This window comes from Sebastes umbrosus, chromosome 3 (assembly GCF_015220745.1).
Source record: "Sebastes umbrosus isolate fSebUmb1 chromosome 3, fSebUmb1.pri, whole genome shotgun sequence".
Taxonomy (NCBI): domain Eukaryota; kingdom Metazoa; phylum Chordata; class Actinopteri; order Perciformes; family Sebastidae; genus Sebastes; species Sebastes umbrosus.
In genome coordinates, this window is record NC_051271.1 from 10,708,410 (window position 1) to 10,726,281 (window position 17,872).

Consider the following 17,872-nt stretch of genomic DNA (forward strand, 5'->3'; position numbering starts at 1 on the left):
CATTAAATATTTTATGAACTGAAACACAAAAGATACTCACACACAAAAAAAAACCTCACAGCAAACACATGCACTCACAGGGAAAAAAAAGAGGAGCGCAGGGTACAGTATATCTCAAAGGAGTAAACTGTACAGGCAGGTTTAAACCACAGGTACCGCACATAAAACAGCCGAGACACACACCCACACACACCCACACACACAAATGGCACTTTAATGGAAGAAAAGAAGGATGTACTGACACACAAAAAAAAACTAAACCTCACAACAAACACACATGCACTCACAGGGGAAAAAAAGAGGAAAGAGGAACGCACGGTACAGTATATCTCAAAGGAGTAAACTGTACAGGCAGATTTAAACCTTCAGTACCGCACACATAACAGCCGAGACACACACACACACACACACACACACAAATGGCAGTTTAATGGAAGAAAAGAAAATACTCTGGAGAGACTCAAAGAGCCACACAGTCGTTAATGTACCAACCTTCTCGCAGCTCTGCGGAGGGAGGAGTGACAGAGCACGGTGGGTGGAGGAGGAGGAGAGAAAGAAGAGGGAAAACGGAAGATATCAGAGAAGAGACAGGAGACACAGAGAGAAAACAAGTTAGACAAGGAGCATGGCAAGGTGGTGACAGACAGAGGGGAGAGCCAAAGAGAGAAAAGGAAGAAATGAGGAGAGCAAAGAGAGAAAACAGAGTCCATAGATGGCCGGCGTGTCGGTGGAAGCCTTCCTGTTTAAAGGCAGCCGGCTGTCTCCATAGACCGCCTGTCAAACACTCACTGAGCAGCACTGCAAGATTTTACTGGCCCTGCAAGCACTGTTAGACGCACATCACTGCCTCGGCGCTGCTTGTGTGTGTGCGCGAGTGTTTATGTATTTTCCTTTAGCGAAGCATGGATGTGTGCGTTTCTGTGTGTGCATCCAGTCATGTGTGTTTGTGTGTGTTTGTTTCGTATCCCTGGGAGCAATGTTGGAGTCAGAAAAGCATGCTACCCTGTTTAAAGCCTTTATTTATTTATTCATTTTCGAGGGTGGGCAGACAACAGAGCAAAAGGCCACGGGAATAAAAATGTCTCCAAGATTCAAACATTTGGTGTGAGGGTATGCGTTAGTGTGTGTGTTGTAAGAGACGGCGCCTGAGGAGGTGAGATGCCTGTCAGATTTGGGGAGAAACACAAGTCTTAACCAGACAATGATTTGTTTTTTCTCTGAGGTCTAAAGGCTAAGAAGGGAGGGCAGAGAGATTAATAGCCTGAGTGAAACATTCAGCCCAGCCTCAGCCGATGTAGAGGAGCTCTCCTTTTTAAAAATCACCCGGTTTTTACGGCTCTACAGCTAAGACTTATGAAACACAGAAGGTTTAATAGCATCATATCACATTAATATGATAAACGCACATTCCTAGCAGAAGACGTCTATGTAAAAAAAACTCCTGGGAATAGATGTCCCAATCTGCACATCCATTATCAATGTGATCCTTAAATCTAAGTGCTCTAATTGAACTAACATGCTGGTTTTTATCCCCCCTCTTACCTCTGACATAGAGGTTAGCTGGTGTGGAATAGCGTGTCCCATCGCTGTTGGTGGCAACACACTCATACTTCCCCTGGTCTGACTCCTCACTCATCTCTATCTGGAGGGCACCTGGATGGAAGGAGGGATGGAGAGGAAGAGTAGAAGATAGAGAGAGAGAGTAGAGTAGAGAGAGTCGCACAGAGAGATAGTGAGGAAGAAAGAGCAATTACACACAAGTGGAAGATATCAGATAATTGGGTATAGTCCATAAATACACCAACATAGAAATGGCAAGAACTGCTTAAAGTGTAAATGAATCTGAGGGAGTTTTCAGCGAAAACAAGCTGAACACAGGGCTAAAAAAGGAGCCAAATCTATCGGGAGAAATTACCAAGTTTCTACCACTGTCAGCAGGAATCTGCCCAAAACACGGGTCAGCATCCTGATTTAGAAATGAAGAAAAAAAATAAAAATAAAAAAGTACTGACACAAAGCCTAGAAAAACAGAGAATAGTCTTCATGCAAGGCAGAAACAAATAAACCAAGCAACCAAAATGTGGAGAGATCCAGTCACCAATACAGTATTTAAAAAAAATATCTTTGCTGAAAATTAAAATGCAGTTATATTAGGGAGCAATTCATGATTCAGTTTTCAAGGATAAAATTTGACAAAGATATTGCCATGGCAATATTATATCCCCAACCCTTACGGATCCACCAATGGGATCAGGAGTGTGATGTCATTTTAAAAAACACACCCAATAAAGGAGGTAAAAACATCAACCGACCTCCATCAAGGCCACAGATTAAAAAAAAAAGTTACGACATACGCAAAGCCTTTGGGAAGGGATCGACGCTTTCTCGCTGCCTGAAAACAGAAAAACTGTCAAAAAAGTCAACCAGAGGTTTTTTTTAAAGATGGTGTGGTAAGGCAAAAAAGCGCCCAGAAAAACTTTATCAAAAAAGTGGTTGTTTGGGGCTTTTTATCGGTAATGAGAGAGAAAAGAGAAAGTAATGGTAAAAAAATCATGGAGAAATGTGTGTGTGTGTGAGAGCACACTAGTGTTTGCACGTGTGTCTGAGTCTTCGCCATCTGGACTTTTCAGGCTGAGCGAATAATAGCTGGGAGGGAAAACAAATCTAGGACGTTTGATTGGGCAAATATAGACAAGGTAGAAGGAGAGGCCAGGTCAAGCTTAGGTCAAGACCCTCCCGTAAAAAAAAGAAAAAGAAAGAAAGAAAATCAGGTCATAAAAAAAATTAAAAAGCAACCAAACAGAGGTAAAAGTGATATTTCACCTCAAACTAAGCTACAAAGAAAATAAATACAAATTGTCAACACGTCATGCTTTAGACTGAAAACAAAGTAGATGTAAAAAAGCTAAATGATGTTAAACTGAATACAAAAGAGAGATCACAATATGGCGAGGAAGGAAGCGATGGATTTCCGTGTTATAGAGTGAACGTTGAGGCTGAGATGGAAAAATGAACGGATGAAGAGAGGATGAAAGACGAGAAGAGGGGGAGGTGATAAAGTCAGAGTATAATGAATTGCTTGCTCAATTCCAATTTCCCCCTCTTGCACCTACTGCAGATCTGAAGCAGCTGGAGGAGTATTACCAATATGGAAGTCTTTTTGGACTAAACATGTATTGATTAATCCACCCAGAGCTGCTTTTTTTTTTTTTCCAGATCTGTGAGACAAGTAGGAACCAAGGGTTGAAAAGGAATCAGGCCACTGTGTCATGTTGGTCCTCCCAGCAGTCTTACCTCGTATGGGCGTGCCACCTGAGTGGGCAATGAATGCACGAGATTAGAGAAGGAGAAGAAGAAGAAAATGTTAGTACCACAAGAGAAGAAGGGGATAAGGGAGGGAGGGACTTTTGGGGGGGGGGAGGTAACTTTGAAAGGAGAAGAATCAAATTAGAGAGGAAGAGACTCAAAATATAGATCCTTAAGAGAGAGTGAGAGGAAGAGAGAGGCATAAAAGAAAAAGACAGAATAAATAAAGACAGAGTGAGCCTGAGTAGAGAAAGACAGAAACTAGATAGAGTGACAGAGCTATAAGGAGATGGGTTATTGATTTGACTTCATTGACTTGCAGCAGGGGCAGATGTGGCTGTAGGAGTAGGGTAGTGTCTGTGCTGCACTCATCTGGGTCTCTAAGAGCTGCACTGGGACTCTAAGTACATTTAACTGCTCTGAGACTTAACCTGCACTTGTCCTCTTTGTAAATCAAAACCAGATGTAATCCTGCTAGTTATATGGTGTGTAAATATATTTAATATCTGTTCCTAAAGGAAAAATTCACCCTCCAATACTCTATAAAAACCCTGGCATTGTCCCGACATGGTATTTGGATTGATCTTTTATTGTTTGGCGTTCCTTCCAGCTACAACGGAGTCTGACAGCAGGGACATTTTCAACAATCTGAAACATCAGCAGTAAATGTCAAGTTGATGTCTCGGCCCCTCGGAATCAAAGAGCAAGTGTGTGTTTGTAGACTCGCTATCTTAAACAGACCATCAACAATCATATACTGTGAGAAGTCTGGCGTAAAGGCAGTATTGGACTCAATAGACCAGAATGCAATGCAGCCAAAAGAAAACTTTCAATTATTTCTATTAGTGATTGATCTGCCAGGTATTTTGGTTACTCAATTAATAATTTGGCCTATATAATGTACAGCTGTGTATTGGCAAGAATCTGGTGATATGATACGTATCATGATACAGCGGTAACGATTCAATATATTGTCATACTGTAAGCAAAACGGTATATTGCGTTAAAAAAAATCTAATTTTAGTAGCCATAATATAAAGAACACACCAGAAATACACCATTTTAGAATAGGCAAAAATAACATATGTGTACTGCATGCAAAACAATTGCATGTTTTTTGCCCAAAACTGCATGGAGTTATCATAAAGTGGGCATGTCTGTAAAGGGGAGTCTCGTGGGTACCCATAGAACCAATTTTCATTCACATATCTTGAGGTCGGAGGTCAAGGGACCCCAGTTTTTCCTCACCAACATTTAGCGTAATCGTGGAGCGTTATTTAGCCTCCTTGCAGACAAGCTAGTATGACATGGTACCAACTTGGTGGTACTAACTGATTCATTAGGTTTTCTAGTTTCATATGATATCAGTACCTCCACTTTAGCTTTAAAACTGAGCCTGCTACAACCTCCTTTAAGAGGTTGATTAAACATCGATGGTGTTTTGGAGAATCGATAAAGTATCACAACACATATAATATCGCGATACTCATGTGTATCGACATTTTCTTACACCCCTAATAAAATGTCTCAATGCCTCGAAACTGAAGGCGACATCTTCAAATTGCTTGTTCTGTCCAACCAACAGTCACAATCCCTCAGATATTTATATTACAATGGTAAAAAAGCTGAGAAACGGCAACAAATCTTTACATTTGAGAAGATTTGAATCGACTATTAAAATGTTAACGTTGCTAATTAAGTTCCTGTCATTTGACTGATCAGAAATTTCACTAATCGTTTCAGCTGTAAAGAGGCGTGTGAGTCACACTAGTATACACCCTGGGCATATTCTCTAGATGTCATCATAAAGCATTCTGGGAAATGAAGGAAATCACTAAAGTGAATATAAACAAAGAAGTGCAAATTACAGCACTTTGTTGCAAATTACCAAACGGCAAAAAATGATTTATATTACAGTGAAAAAGTATTGAAGGATGGGTTTTTCTTTAACTACTTCACTGGTCTGACTCTACTATGGTGATGTTAAAAACTGGATGTGTCCATACACTACCTCTAAGCAGTAGTAACCAGGTTTAGCACATATACAGTATATTTATACGTAGCCTACTACACTGTACAGGCAACGCCTAGAAGTCTGAAATCTCGTCGCCATTGATCTCCTCACAGTGGCTCCACCAGAGGCCTACCTAACAGCCATCTAGAGCTGATGGCTTATTGACTGGTAACTCTATACAGCAGAGTGGAGAGAGTAAGTGGGTGAGTGAATGACAGAGTGAGTGAGTGAGTGAGTGAGGGGAAGAATAATTGAGTAAGTGGAAAAGTAAATAGGTGAGTGTGAGGAGAAAGTTATTGTAATTCCTTGGGTGTGGAAGGGCTGCAGGTGCACAGGTGAGGGTGAGGCCAGCTACCTCTAGGGTGACAGATATATGTGTGAGTAGATAGATAGATGTATAGATACGTGTGTAGGCATGTCTATGTGTGTGTATCTATGGTATGTTCCTTTAACCAAAATGATGTATGGGTGCCTGCAGACTTGTGTGCATTTCTGCGTATGTATGTGTGTGCATCTGTGTTTCATATTATCTATTGTGACTGTTAGTAAAATGCATGCCATGCATTTTAATAACACCTCAACTATGTAAAGGTGAGCAGCAGCAACAGTAGCAGCATTAGTGAACAGTATATAGAGAAGTGGACAGTGAGGGTGTGGGGCCTCGGAACAGAAGCACTTACCAAAGGACTCTGTGGTTAAAAAGATACAGAGAGAAAAGAAACAGCATAGACATTGCATTACAATCGGTCCATTGGTTACACAGAGGAGTAGACTTAGTAGAAACAACCTTGAAAAAGCACTGGAACTCCAAAAAAAAAAGTCAAGGATATCAATTATCTACACAAAACTGTGTGCTTAAAAGAATCATAAAAGTATTTTTGTAATCATCACATAGAAGAAGCAAAGCTAACATACCAAATATTTGACATTTTATGTTGTAACAATTTTGTAAAATCCTTTTAATTTGATATATTTTCTTGTAAAATAAAGGTAAAAAAAGGGAGTCTGAGCGGGGCGTTGAGGGTTGAGCCAGAGATTTAAAAAAATGGGGACAAAAGCAAAGAGGTTGTTGTCCATAAAGAAGCCAGAGAGTTGGGTGTCCAATCACAAGAAAAGGGATTTGGGGTCCAGAGTTGGTCCCTGGAAGCAGACGGAGGACGGAGGACGGAGGAGGGAGAGGGGCTTTGCTAAGACAAGTTGGGGTTTTACGCACTACTGTGGCTATTGAGAAGCTGATTGAGATGGATTGAGTGGCTTGACTGAAAAAGAATTTAGTCTCTGTGTAATTTGTCTTTGAATTTAACAAAATCCTGTCAATGCATTTTCTCAAATAGCATGGATGTCAGTGAGTCAATTTCACACCCACGCAAAACACACTTTCCATGAAATGAGGAAAAACAAAAAGGTTATTTGTTTGTTTAGTCACAGCAGTGAGCCATCTTAAGAGAGGACATTCCCTCGGTGCATGCCACCATCACCTGGGTTTACCTCGCAAATTTCTGCCAGTAGAGGAAATTTATTATGACTGGAGACACGTTGCGCGTTGAATATTTCATAATGTTTGTACTAAGTGAAAAATGAAACCCCTTCGTGATGGTGATTTGCACGGGAAGACCTCCGAGAGTTTGGAGAAAAGCGGAGAAAAGTTGGGAGTTCACTGTTTAAGGCTTTTAGAAAGAGTTTTAGAAGAGTTGGCAACCACACACAGTCAACTCATACCACGGCAGCAGAGAAACACAGCCAGAAACCACGGCAGGAAGAGTGCAGAACAGCAATAAGAAAAGGGGTGAACGAGGGCAAGAATAACACGCTTTGTAGGAACAGAAAATAAAAAATGGGTTTGGGGGGTGTAAAAAAAGAAGGAGTGGATATTGAAAGAGGGATAAAAGCAAAGTGGGAGGGAAAAACCTTAAGGTGGAAATAAAAGCTTGGGGTTGAGGGATAAAAGCATTAGTTACCTGAGCGGAGCTGCTTGATTCGTCCGTTGTTATTGGACGTGTTGACCGGCAGGAAATCCTTGAACCAGGTAATTTCTGGGTCAGGGTTGCCGCTAGCAGCACAGAGCATAGTGGCAGTCCGAGAACGCTCCACCACTTTCAGCTGGGGACCCATGTCTATGGTGGGGAACCCCGAGGGCAGCTGGTCCTCTAGAGAGATCAAATACACAAGTCAAACAGAGCTGGTAAATAAACATCACCCGTCATGTTTCAAATGTGATTGTCCATAGTTAATCGCAATTGATCGCAAATTAATCACATTTTTTAACTGTTCACAATGTACCTTAAAGGGTGTTTTGTCAAGTATTTAATACTTTTATCAACATGGGAGCAGACAAATATGCTGCTTTATGCAAATGTATGTATATTGGAGATCAACTAACAACACAAAACAATGACAAACATTTTCCAGAAACCCTCACAGGTACTGCATTTAGCATAAAAAAATATGCTCAAATCATAACATGGCAAACTCAAAGTCCAACAGGCAACAACAGCTGTCAGTGTGCTGACTTGACTATGACTTGCCCCAGACTGCATGTGATTATCATAAAGTGGGCATGTCTGTAAAGGGGAGACTCGTGGGTACCCAGAGAACCCATTTTCATTCACATATCTTGAGGTCAAGGGTCCCCTTTGAAAATGGCCATGCCAGTTTTTCCTTGCAAAAATGTAGCGTATTTTTCGAGCGTTACTTAACTTCCTTCATGACAAGCTAGCAAGCAAATGACATGGTTAGTACCAATGTTTTTGTTAGGTTTTCTAGTTTCATATGATGCCAGTATCTTCACTCTAGCTTTAAAACTGAGCCCGCTACAACCTCCGAAAGATCGAATAGTTTCCCCATCAAGCAAAGCTAACAGACTTTTATTGAACAGATAGATATGAGAGTGGTATCAGTCTTCTCACCTAACTCTCAAGCAAGAAAGCAAAAAATATATATTTCCAAAAGTCGTGCATTCGAGACAACAGATAGTCAATGTTCAAAACAAGACAAGACATGATGCTTCGTACTTGAAGAGACGCAGCTTCAGCCCTGAATTGACACCAAGCAGGTTGCGTCACTAGTCCAGTGTGAAAGGGTTTCAAGGGAAACAGGCTGGTCAATTGCAAAAGTCAAATTTAGAGTGAAAATATGTTTTGAATCGGCCTTGAGTCTGGAGGCAACACTTTTAAAGAATACAACAGTAAGGTCAAACAGAATACGTCAAATTTCATTCCACTTGACAAACCATCTCACTCCAGCTTTAGTCAATCGCTCGTCAAATAAAAAACAATTTAAAATCGAATACTCTCTATTCTGCTGGGAGTCAGTAGCAGCTGAGCTACACTTTTTGTCCTGCTCAGTCTATGGCACACAACCTTCTCCGGAAGCTCACCCCTCTGCATGAATCAAATAGGCGCGTCAAATAAAGAGGCATCCTCTGGGACTCGCACTCTTTTGGGACGGCAAATCAAATGTGAATTCATAGACATCCGACGCAATTAGATCAAACACGAGGAGTCGCTCCACTGCGATAAAGGAAATCAAAGGCAGTGGGCCAACTGCGTTCAACTGAAGTGTGAGATTTAAGGGAGAGGAGGGGACAATGCTTCGAGGAGGTGCGGGATCAAAGACGCCTGAACTCCGTCAAACTGAGAAGAAACTGTATTCAGCCTCGGAATCAAACGGGTTCAGAGCAAATCAGTTCTTAAAAACAAATTCTTAACTTTGTTCGAGGCTGCACTTTGAAACTGCGAGGTAAAATGTCAGATTCATGAGTCATCCATAATAAAGTGGATAAAGATAGACATGGTGAAAAAAAAGACAGATGAGCTAGGAGTCTGCATGTGTTTGTATTTGATCTAGAAGGCAGTCTATTGTACGTTCCCCCCCTATTCTTTTTTTTTTTTTACCCAGAATCCCTTGTGACTTTATCCCTCTCAACCACACAGAGCCTCATTAACGGGAAATCCTAGCGCTGAACCTCGCCAAGGAGATGCTAATTCTGGTACTAGCCCATCGAACCATAGCCGGCGGGTCGTGAGACACCAGCTTTGCGAGTGCGTGTGTGGCCTTTTAACAGCTCCGGTTTCAATCAATCACAACGCCCGACAAATGGAAACATGGACATAATAAACCAAGAGAACAAGATCAGAAGGTGTTTGTGTGTGCGTGTGTGTGTGTGTGTGTGTGTGTGTGTGTGTGTGTGTGGACGGGTGGAGAAAGAGGGCCAAAAAAAAGAGAGAACGAATGGAGTACACAAAGAAAGAGTGACAGAAAGGAAAACAGAGAGAGAACAAGGGAGAGAGCAAGAGAAAAAACAGACAGAAAGCGAGAGAGAACACAAGAGACTCATACAGCATAACAATCCTGATTCTCTCTCCGCTTTCATTATGCAAACGCTTACTTCAAAGCCAGCCCCTCGTAGGCAGGAATAATGCATTCTATTTCATCTACCTGGGGTGGGACACGAGCATTGAGGACGCACAGTTTGAATGCTACTCCCTGAGATCATGCATCTCTCTCTGCCCCTCTTCTACAACCACTCACCCGTGCACAAAAATCAAGAGTTGTAGATGTGGATGCGTAGGTAGAGATGTGTAAAATACGGAAATACACACACACTTGTGCAGACTAAAAAAAAACGTTTTTAATTTTAACGCTGACAAGATGCGAAGTGACATAAGTGAAGGCGTTTAAGGACTCATTGAAAGGGCTGATGCACACACTCACACGTTAACACATGCACATAACCAGCTCTCCACCATCCATCATGGGGACAGGTGTAAGCAACACCAAAGTGTGTTTGGGACAAAGCTGCTCCAGTGTGTGTGTGTGTGTTGCGGAACAGTTAAGTACCCCCTGAGGTCAGAGCAGATGCGTAACCCTACACTCCCTTGTTGACGGAGGCTTCCACACATCCCACTGTTTCATTTGGATGTGCTCCCACTTCAGTGTTTCCACTGTGAAGAGATCCAGATAATTTCACAGCTCATAGAAAAAGCCCGGTCTCCCGATCATGGGAACTGCCGTGCGAACACACTGTCCTCTTTATGTGAGACCCAAAAATGAAATTCACACACATCGCTCGCTGGGTTTGTCATCTGTGAATCTGGAAGAGCGCATGGTCAAGTCTGGTCTTACAATCATGGGAACCAAAGCCTGAGCTGGCCGCTGTATCGGAAGCTCAACAGTAATATCTGCACCTGCAAACAAACCTGTTTCTGTCGTTCATGACTAACTCGGGGGATAAACAGTGATGGCAATAAACACTTTGAATATATTGCAATCCAATACAACAGCTGAACTACTACGATACTTTGTGGTTCTTACATGTTACATTTGTGTTGAGACTGTGTCAGAAAAGTGTTGATTCAAGTCTGGTTTTTGAGATGACAGTTTGTTCTGTTTCTACATAATTTGTTTTGTAAGGTGCACAATCTTTTGTCACAACTATATTGGGAGTATATGATGGTAGTCAAAATATGAGGTACACCTAACCATCGGGGTGTAAATCACAAGTTTCATCACGATACAATATTATATTGATTCTTTGGACAACAATACAATATTTACTGACATCACAAAGTCTGCCACGATACGATTTAGATCCTATTAAAGTCAGGGGCCTGCGATCGATATGAGACAACATCATGTTTCATATATATTTAACAGAATCAGATACATTTATATCAACTCACAAAAAGCAATTCAATTATGATCTGACAAATATGACTGGGCTCCTCCAGACATTTCAATGAAAAGGTATTCTTTATAATAAAAATAATAAAAATAGACCTCCTGTTGTGCCACATTTCTCATGTTTAAGTACAAATCTTTATCAGTTAAGAATTTCAAAATTAAAGTGTATCTTAAAGATGACGATATGTATCAACGTTTTCACTTTGCATCAATGATATCGGAGAATTCATTGAATCGATATATTGATCCAGATCGATGTACCGTTACACCCTTACTAACCATGGGGTTGCAATGGATTTTTATAACTGTGGTGACCACTTTATTAGAGTAAAATATATACAATATGATGACGGATGAGAATATATGGGATTATAAAATGAAGGATATAATCAGAGGTTTCTACAACTCCAATTGTTACAATCAGTGGGTTATTTATTCTCAGTTTTAGCCATAATTTATATCAGTAATAACAAAATTACCCATCAACCTAGTGATTTGTTGAGATCTGGGAACGCAGCGGCATTACTAAAAGAAGAAGAAACATGAGCATCCAGATGATTTATTAAACAAACCCTCAGCTTAACTGAATTTAAGTGAAAGAGGCAACAAAGGCAAACAGTAAAAGTATAATCCAAACTGTCCGTTGCAAACATCAGCCACAGTTTACAGACCCACTTTCTGGTTTGATTTTCATTTACATTGCCAACTTTCTGCTGCACTCACTTTTCCGTTTTATCTTCAAATAAACTGGACTAGATACTCTGGCTGAACTGCTGGCTTGTTTACAACCTGTCTGATCATCTCGTGTTTCTTGCCCCATCAGACTTCATTATCGCCGTGTTCCAAGATCTTAGCCAGTACTTTGATTGTAGAAAACCCCCCAAAAATCATAGTTTGAACTTTACATCTTCATCTTTCCAATTTAAAACTTCAGTTTTTTGGACTGAAGTATTTTGTCCGAGATTGATTCAAACAGACACTCAACTTTTACCAAACCATTAATTATACAGTATCGGACTGTACACTGGATCCAAAGTATAATTGCTCTCAAGTTCATTATTATTTCAGCCATTGTCAATCACAGCTGTTTACTGGAAGCCAAGATTTCAATTAGCCTGGTTCTAATCCTCAGTAATTAAGCCGGCTGACCTTAACACCGGATCCCTCCTGTCTGACAGACAGTCAGTCAGTCAGTCAGTCACTGGAGCTGTGTCTTTACAGAGCCAGGGGAGACAAGGAGACATGACTGACAAGACTCTGCGTGTGCTGCGTGAATCTGTGTGTGTGTGTGTGTGTGTGTGTGTGTACTTTGCAACTGACATTTGGACTGACAGTATATCAGGGGCTATTAGCTGCTCCCAGGTGGCCTCTTATTCATCCACAACACAATGACTCCTCAGAGGAGTAGAAAGAGGCTAATCACTACATAAAGACTGACTGTCTTAGATTGAGGATACGCGTGTGTGTGTGTGTGTGTGTGTGTGTGTGTGTGTGTGTGTGGTTTGCCTATGTGTGCGTGCATGAGTGGTTACGTTTTCGATAAAGATAAAGATTAGACACGAGCAGATAGCTTCCATCAAGGGAGGCAGGGAAAAAAAATCAGAAATAGATGCAGGGACACATAAGCAAGAGCACATACAGATGTACACACATACACACTCACACGAGTACAAAGACAACCATGTGAGACAGGGAAAATTCTGGATGGATGGAGCGGAACAGCACAGAAGATGCAAAGAGTGGTCTGGTGTGAATAATTTAGAGGTTGCTGTGTAGTGGACCTAAGAGCATATGGAGAGAGAGAGAGAGAGAAAGAGAAAGAGAGAGAGAAGGAACAAAGTGTATAAAAAGACAGAGAGAAAGGGGGAGAATGAAAGAAAAGGAATGAACTTGGGGAGACAAAAAACTCAGACAGACGAGACAGAGAGAGAAGAGAGTGGAGAGGAGGAACTGTAGACTGTGTTATTACCCCTCAGAGAGACAAGAGGGAAAGAGAGAGAGAGAGAGAGAGAGAGAGAGAGAGAGAGACGAGATGATAGAACAATAGGCTGCACATCCTTTCCCCACGAGCATGTACTGTAAAGGCAGGCGATGTGATTATCCACACTTGAGCAGCTTCACTCACTAAGACACTCTTGAGCTTCAAACTACCGGTACATAATGTTCTCCTAATGGACTCCACTAACACTAACATCACTATCTGCATTAATGGACTCTTGCTAACACTAACAAAAACCATCTACCGCAGTGGACCCAGGCTTACACTTGCATATATTTCTACATCTGAGGAGACATCCAACAAGGCTCCACTTCTTCTGCATAAATCGTTTTTAAGTTAGAAGAACATCGACAGAGATATGTGTAAAACCTTGTTTCGTCTGGATTAGAAACTCCCGCCAGTGGGGATATTTCTATACAGTATTCCCTCTGGATGCAAACTCTAAATTACAGGGATGTTATTACATATAGGTGTGACTGCTTTGTCGGTTACCGTCACAGTCAGGTGATACACTTGGGTCACTTTACCTTTTTATACTGTTTTACAAACTGTTACACCTCTGTGTATAGACATATTTATTACTTCTCTATACATACTACATTCCTGTCTACACCTCTTTATATATATTTTTTTGTACTTCTTATTATTACATACTACATTCCTGTTTACACCTCTGTGTACATAAATTACTTCTCATCATGCATATACTGTATATATATACTACATCCTGTTTACATTCAGTTTTCACATCTGAAACACTGATATTAAATAAATTACAAATTTACATTTACATTACTATTTTATATATCTATGTTTATATTTACTTTAACTGCACTATTTTATGCCTTAGATTTTGCTTTTACATTTACTTGTGTGATTTCCCCTTTTTATAATATGAGCATGGTTTAAGGAACCTGAGAGCAAAGATTTTCAATGCCAATGACAATGTTTTGCTGGGATTGACAACGGACAAATAGAGAACCTTGAACCTTGAAAAACACATTTGTGGAATAAGCAAAGCATTGTATAATGTGGCTATAATTTATGCCCAGGTATTATGATTAGTAATTTTCTCCACAGCAAGTAAAACATCGTGTTTGACAGCTGAACGGAAACACAGTTTGTGTGTGCGTTCACACTGACCTCGTAGCACACTTAGTCGGGTGGAGGCAGTGATCTCTCCTGCAGAGTTGGAGGCGTGACATTCGTAAATAGCCTCGTCTCTGGGGGTCCTCAGCGGCTGGATCCTCAGGACCGAGCCGGACCCGTCGTCAAACTCTATTACCTGTTGGTGGGAAGACACGTTACAGAGGCTTAATCAGTATAGTATATTAACAATGGACCAAAATGTGTAAAGTGATGAACCTACAGACAGTTATCACCTGACTCTGCAGCCCCCCTCAGCTCTATGGAGCTTTAGAGCATCTTTTAGCTCATTGTTTTGGTTTTACCGCCTGCAACATTATTGTTTTGATTCACTCTCATCAGTGATTTTGGCTGCAGCTGCTTTTTTTAAGCTGAAAAGCTCTAAAAAAACACTATGCCCTACCTCCCCAGCACCAGGCTACAGATAAAGTTAACAACTACTGTAGCTGGAGAACATAGTGGAGCATTTAGCAGCTAGATATTAACTAAACATTTCCCTCAGAAGTTGGTGGAGACCAAAAACAGAGCTAAAAGAGAGTGAATATTGAACTTACATTCATCAGGCGGACAGAAATACAACTTCAAAAGTGTTGCTCTGCGTCTGCATGATGTTTACATGGACAACTTTATCATATCAACTAACAACCAGATATATCTGCTTCCTGTTTACACTGGCATCCGCATGCCCAGTGTACGTGCATAGTCAGTAATGTTAGTATGGAGGGAAATTATTTCTGAAACAGTGCTAAAACGCTTGTGTGTACGGAGATCGTATTAGTGTGGATGTAGTCTTAAATGCAGATAACATATCAATGTTGTGTTAACAGCTTGTTTCTGCTGCCTCCAAAGTGGCCAAAACATCAGTAACTGCAGGTTTAAAGAAACCTCTTCTGAATTCATCAAGCTGTAAAATATTGCACCGTGCTGCAGCTACAGTAGTGGCAGGTTTGTTTAAATGTTCAGCTGAAGTATTGGACTCCGACTGGTGTTGCTGTTTGGTTTTAATGTTATCTTCAACACTGCCTGCAGCTCAATGATAAACAGTAACTTTTCCTAGTTTTTAATTTGCCGAGGGAAGCTGAGCGGACAGACCCTAGGACATATGAGAGCACTAAATCAGGTTTAATCCATGGCCAGAAGGCATACCTGGGTAGGATCAATCACTACACACATTTAAATAGATTTCAAGATACACCCGACAAGCAGTCCACTGATGATTAAAAGTAACTTTTGACTGAATTGAAAGAATGGAGAAGGGATAGTTAAGAATAAAATTGTCTTTGATTATCTTTCATGTTCTTTTCATATGTAACAACTTGACTTTTCAGAAATACTGGATTGTACATTTGAAATGCTCTTGCATAAGTTTAATACAGGCTTGTATTAGATCTGGATTCTGAATTTTGAGAGGGTTTTTCGCTGACTGAAATCCAATAAAAAGAAATCCCTCAACAACTCTTGACCGACAGGACAGAAAAGAGAAATATACAGCAAGTAGCCTGAGCTTATATAGGGTGGATTAAAAATAAAAATATCTCCCCGAGTGATTTAATCACAAACAGGAAGACACCAAGATGAACCTAAACCTGGGAGGAAACTCGACTTATTAAAGTGGAAAAGCACCCTGAGCTCAGGGTGACACTGACTGGGGGGGTAGGGGGAAGGCTGGTTCAACATCTCCGTCTAAGAGTGACTTGTGAGGTGGGGAAATAAATCAAAGGTTAGAGCCTTCGGGAAACTAATAAGGCTGATCATATAAGAATCTCATATACTGTAGCCCAAGGCATCATCTGACATATGAAAGAGTTGGAGCAGATAGCATTTCAAACAGTTGTATAACCTTTGGAGTACAAATGAAGAAAAGCAGGTAAACTGATCAAATCTTTAACGCTACAATTTTGACTTTAAAACACAACACTCATTATTGACTTAAATGTCAACTATAGCTGCAATAAATACAGTGCTTGCCAACAATACAGCTTGCTCACAGCGGGCACTGCGATGTGTCATCAAAGGAAAAACAGCACAGGTGTAACTAATAACATTAATTATGGCTCCGTTCCATTAAGGCAAACGAGTCATGCACAATACTAGGGCTCTGAAGCTGGCAAATCTAAATGTAAAGGAGCCATTTAAAGCCTCAATCAAGAATTATTTACATTATTATTTAATATGATGATTATTTTTTTGATTAGTTGATTAATTGTTTGGTTAAAGATTACCCAGAACCCAAGGTGAAGCCGTTTCTCACCAGTGCGATGTGAAAAATGCAATTCGCATGACAAAGTATGCAAACTGGTGTTCCGGTGTTACATCGAAATCTGTCCCCCGTCGAATAGTGTCCACCCTCCCGTTAAAATGATGCGAATTATCCACATTGCTGTGTTCCTTTTTCCGTCAATGAGACCAAATAGTTTCCTACCAAATAGTGCCCGTGTCCACTCTACACAATGAAAACCTGTCCAGACAGAGAATATCCAAGGGGCTAACGTTAACTACACATAAAACTAATCGGACCCCAAATGTGATGCTTACGCCAACAGTCCGAAAAATGTCCCATTGGACCGACAGAAGCCCATTTGTTCGACAGTCCGTTACCCCGAAAACAAACATCCATTGTTTCAAGGTCCATTGCAGCGAAAATACACAGTCCACGTGCACCAGAAGCACATGGCTAATTATTATTCAGAATGACGGCGATCAGTTGAAGCAAAGGATTTCATTGGTCAAGCATATATTCCCGCAGACGGAAATCCGCTGGAATCGAGGTTTGTTGGTATATTTTTCTCCCGCACGAATGTTCCGTAGGGGTTTCAATCATAAGAACCCACAAAGTGTAAGGAAGTTTTTATTGGACTTCAATAGATCTAATCCACAGAAGACAATCTACAAATTTGTACCATGAGCCACAGATATTTCACTATCCACAAACATGTATTTTTGTATTTGTGTTGTGTAAAGTAAAATCCACAAACATACAGGGTGATTTGAAAATATTCATAACTTAGCCTACTCTGTAAACACATATTTTAATTTCACATACAAATGTTACAGGTTTATATGTAAAGTGATATATTTGCGTTTGTGGATCCATTTGTACACGTGAAATTATATTTCATATAAAATAAGATAAAATCAGTTTATATAAATTTCCCTGCAAAGTTTTCGGACGAAAATTCGGGCTCGGTGTGAAACGGCTGAAGTTTTCAAATGTCTTGTTTTGCTTCACCAACAGTCTAAAATCCAAAGTTTACTCTCACATAAGATACAAAAGGCAGTAAATCCTCACAATTGGAAAGCTAGAACTAAGCAGCCTAAAAAAATACTCACAGGAATAGTTTGACATTTTGGAAAACAGGCTTATTCGCTTTTCTTGCAGGGAGTTAGATGAGAAGATTGACGCTGGTACTCATATCTGAAATATAAAGCTACAGCCAGGATACGCTTTAGCCTGGCTCCGTCCAAGTTCACCAACTAACACATTACATCTTGTTTCTTTAATTAGTACAAAAATGTGTGAAAATTTGGCGGGTGTGCTGGCTAGCTGTTTCCCCCTTTAATCTAGGCTAAGATAACTGGCTCCATCTTCACATTCAGGGACAGACACAGTATTGATCTCCTCATCTAACGCTCAGCAAGAAAGCAAATAACCGTGTTCCCCAAAATGTCAACTGTTTTGGAAACAGCTGGTCCGACCAGCCAGTGAACCTGAGTCATGGCTCTGT

General features: G+C 40.6%; 1 protein-coding gene across 35 annotated transcripts in view; it reads right to left on the minus strand.

Moving 5' to 3' along the window:
- The window catches only part of ptprdb (protein tyrosine phosphatase receptor type Db), a 172,227-nt gene that overhangs the window by 41,997 nt on the left and 112,358 nt on the right, over positions 1-17,872 (minus strand). For 11 of the 35 annotated variants that reach the window (XM_037764642.1, XM_037764674.1, XM_037764657.1 and 8 more), the window contains 6 exons: positions 14,145-14,286; positions 7,279-7,467; positions 6,001-6,009; positions 3,295-3,312; positions 1,543-1,653; positions 493-504 (listed from right to left, as the gene is read on the minus strand). In XM_037764642.1, the coding sequence (XP_037620570.1) occupies positions 493-504; positions 1,543-1,653; positions 3,295-3,312; positions 6,001-6,009; positions 7,279-7,467; positions 14,145-14,286 (481 nt within the window). The remainder of the gene's footprint in view (positions 1-492; positions 505-1,542; positions 1,654-3,294; positions 3,313-6,000; positions 6,010-7,278; positions 7,468-14,144; positions 14,287-17,872) is intronic. The other 24 variants (XM_037764653.1, XM_037764651.1, XM_037764673.1 and 21 more) reach the window with 7 other exon arrangements.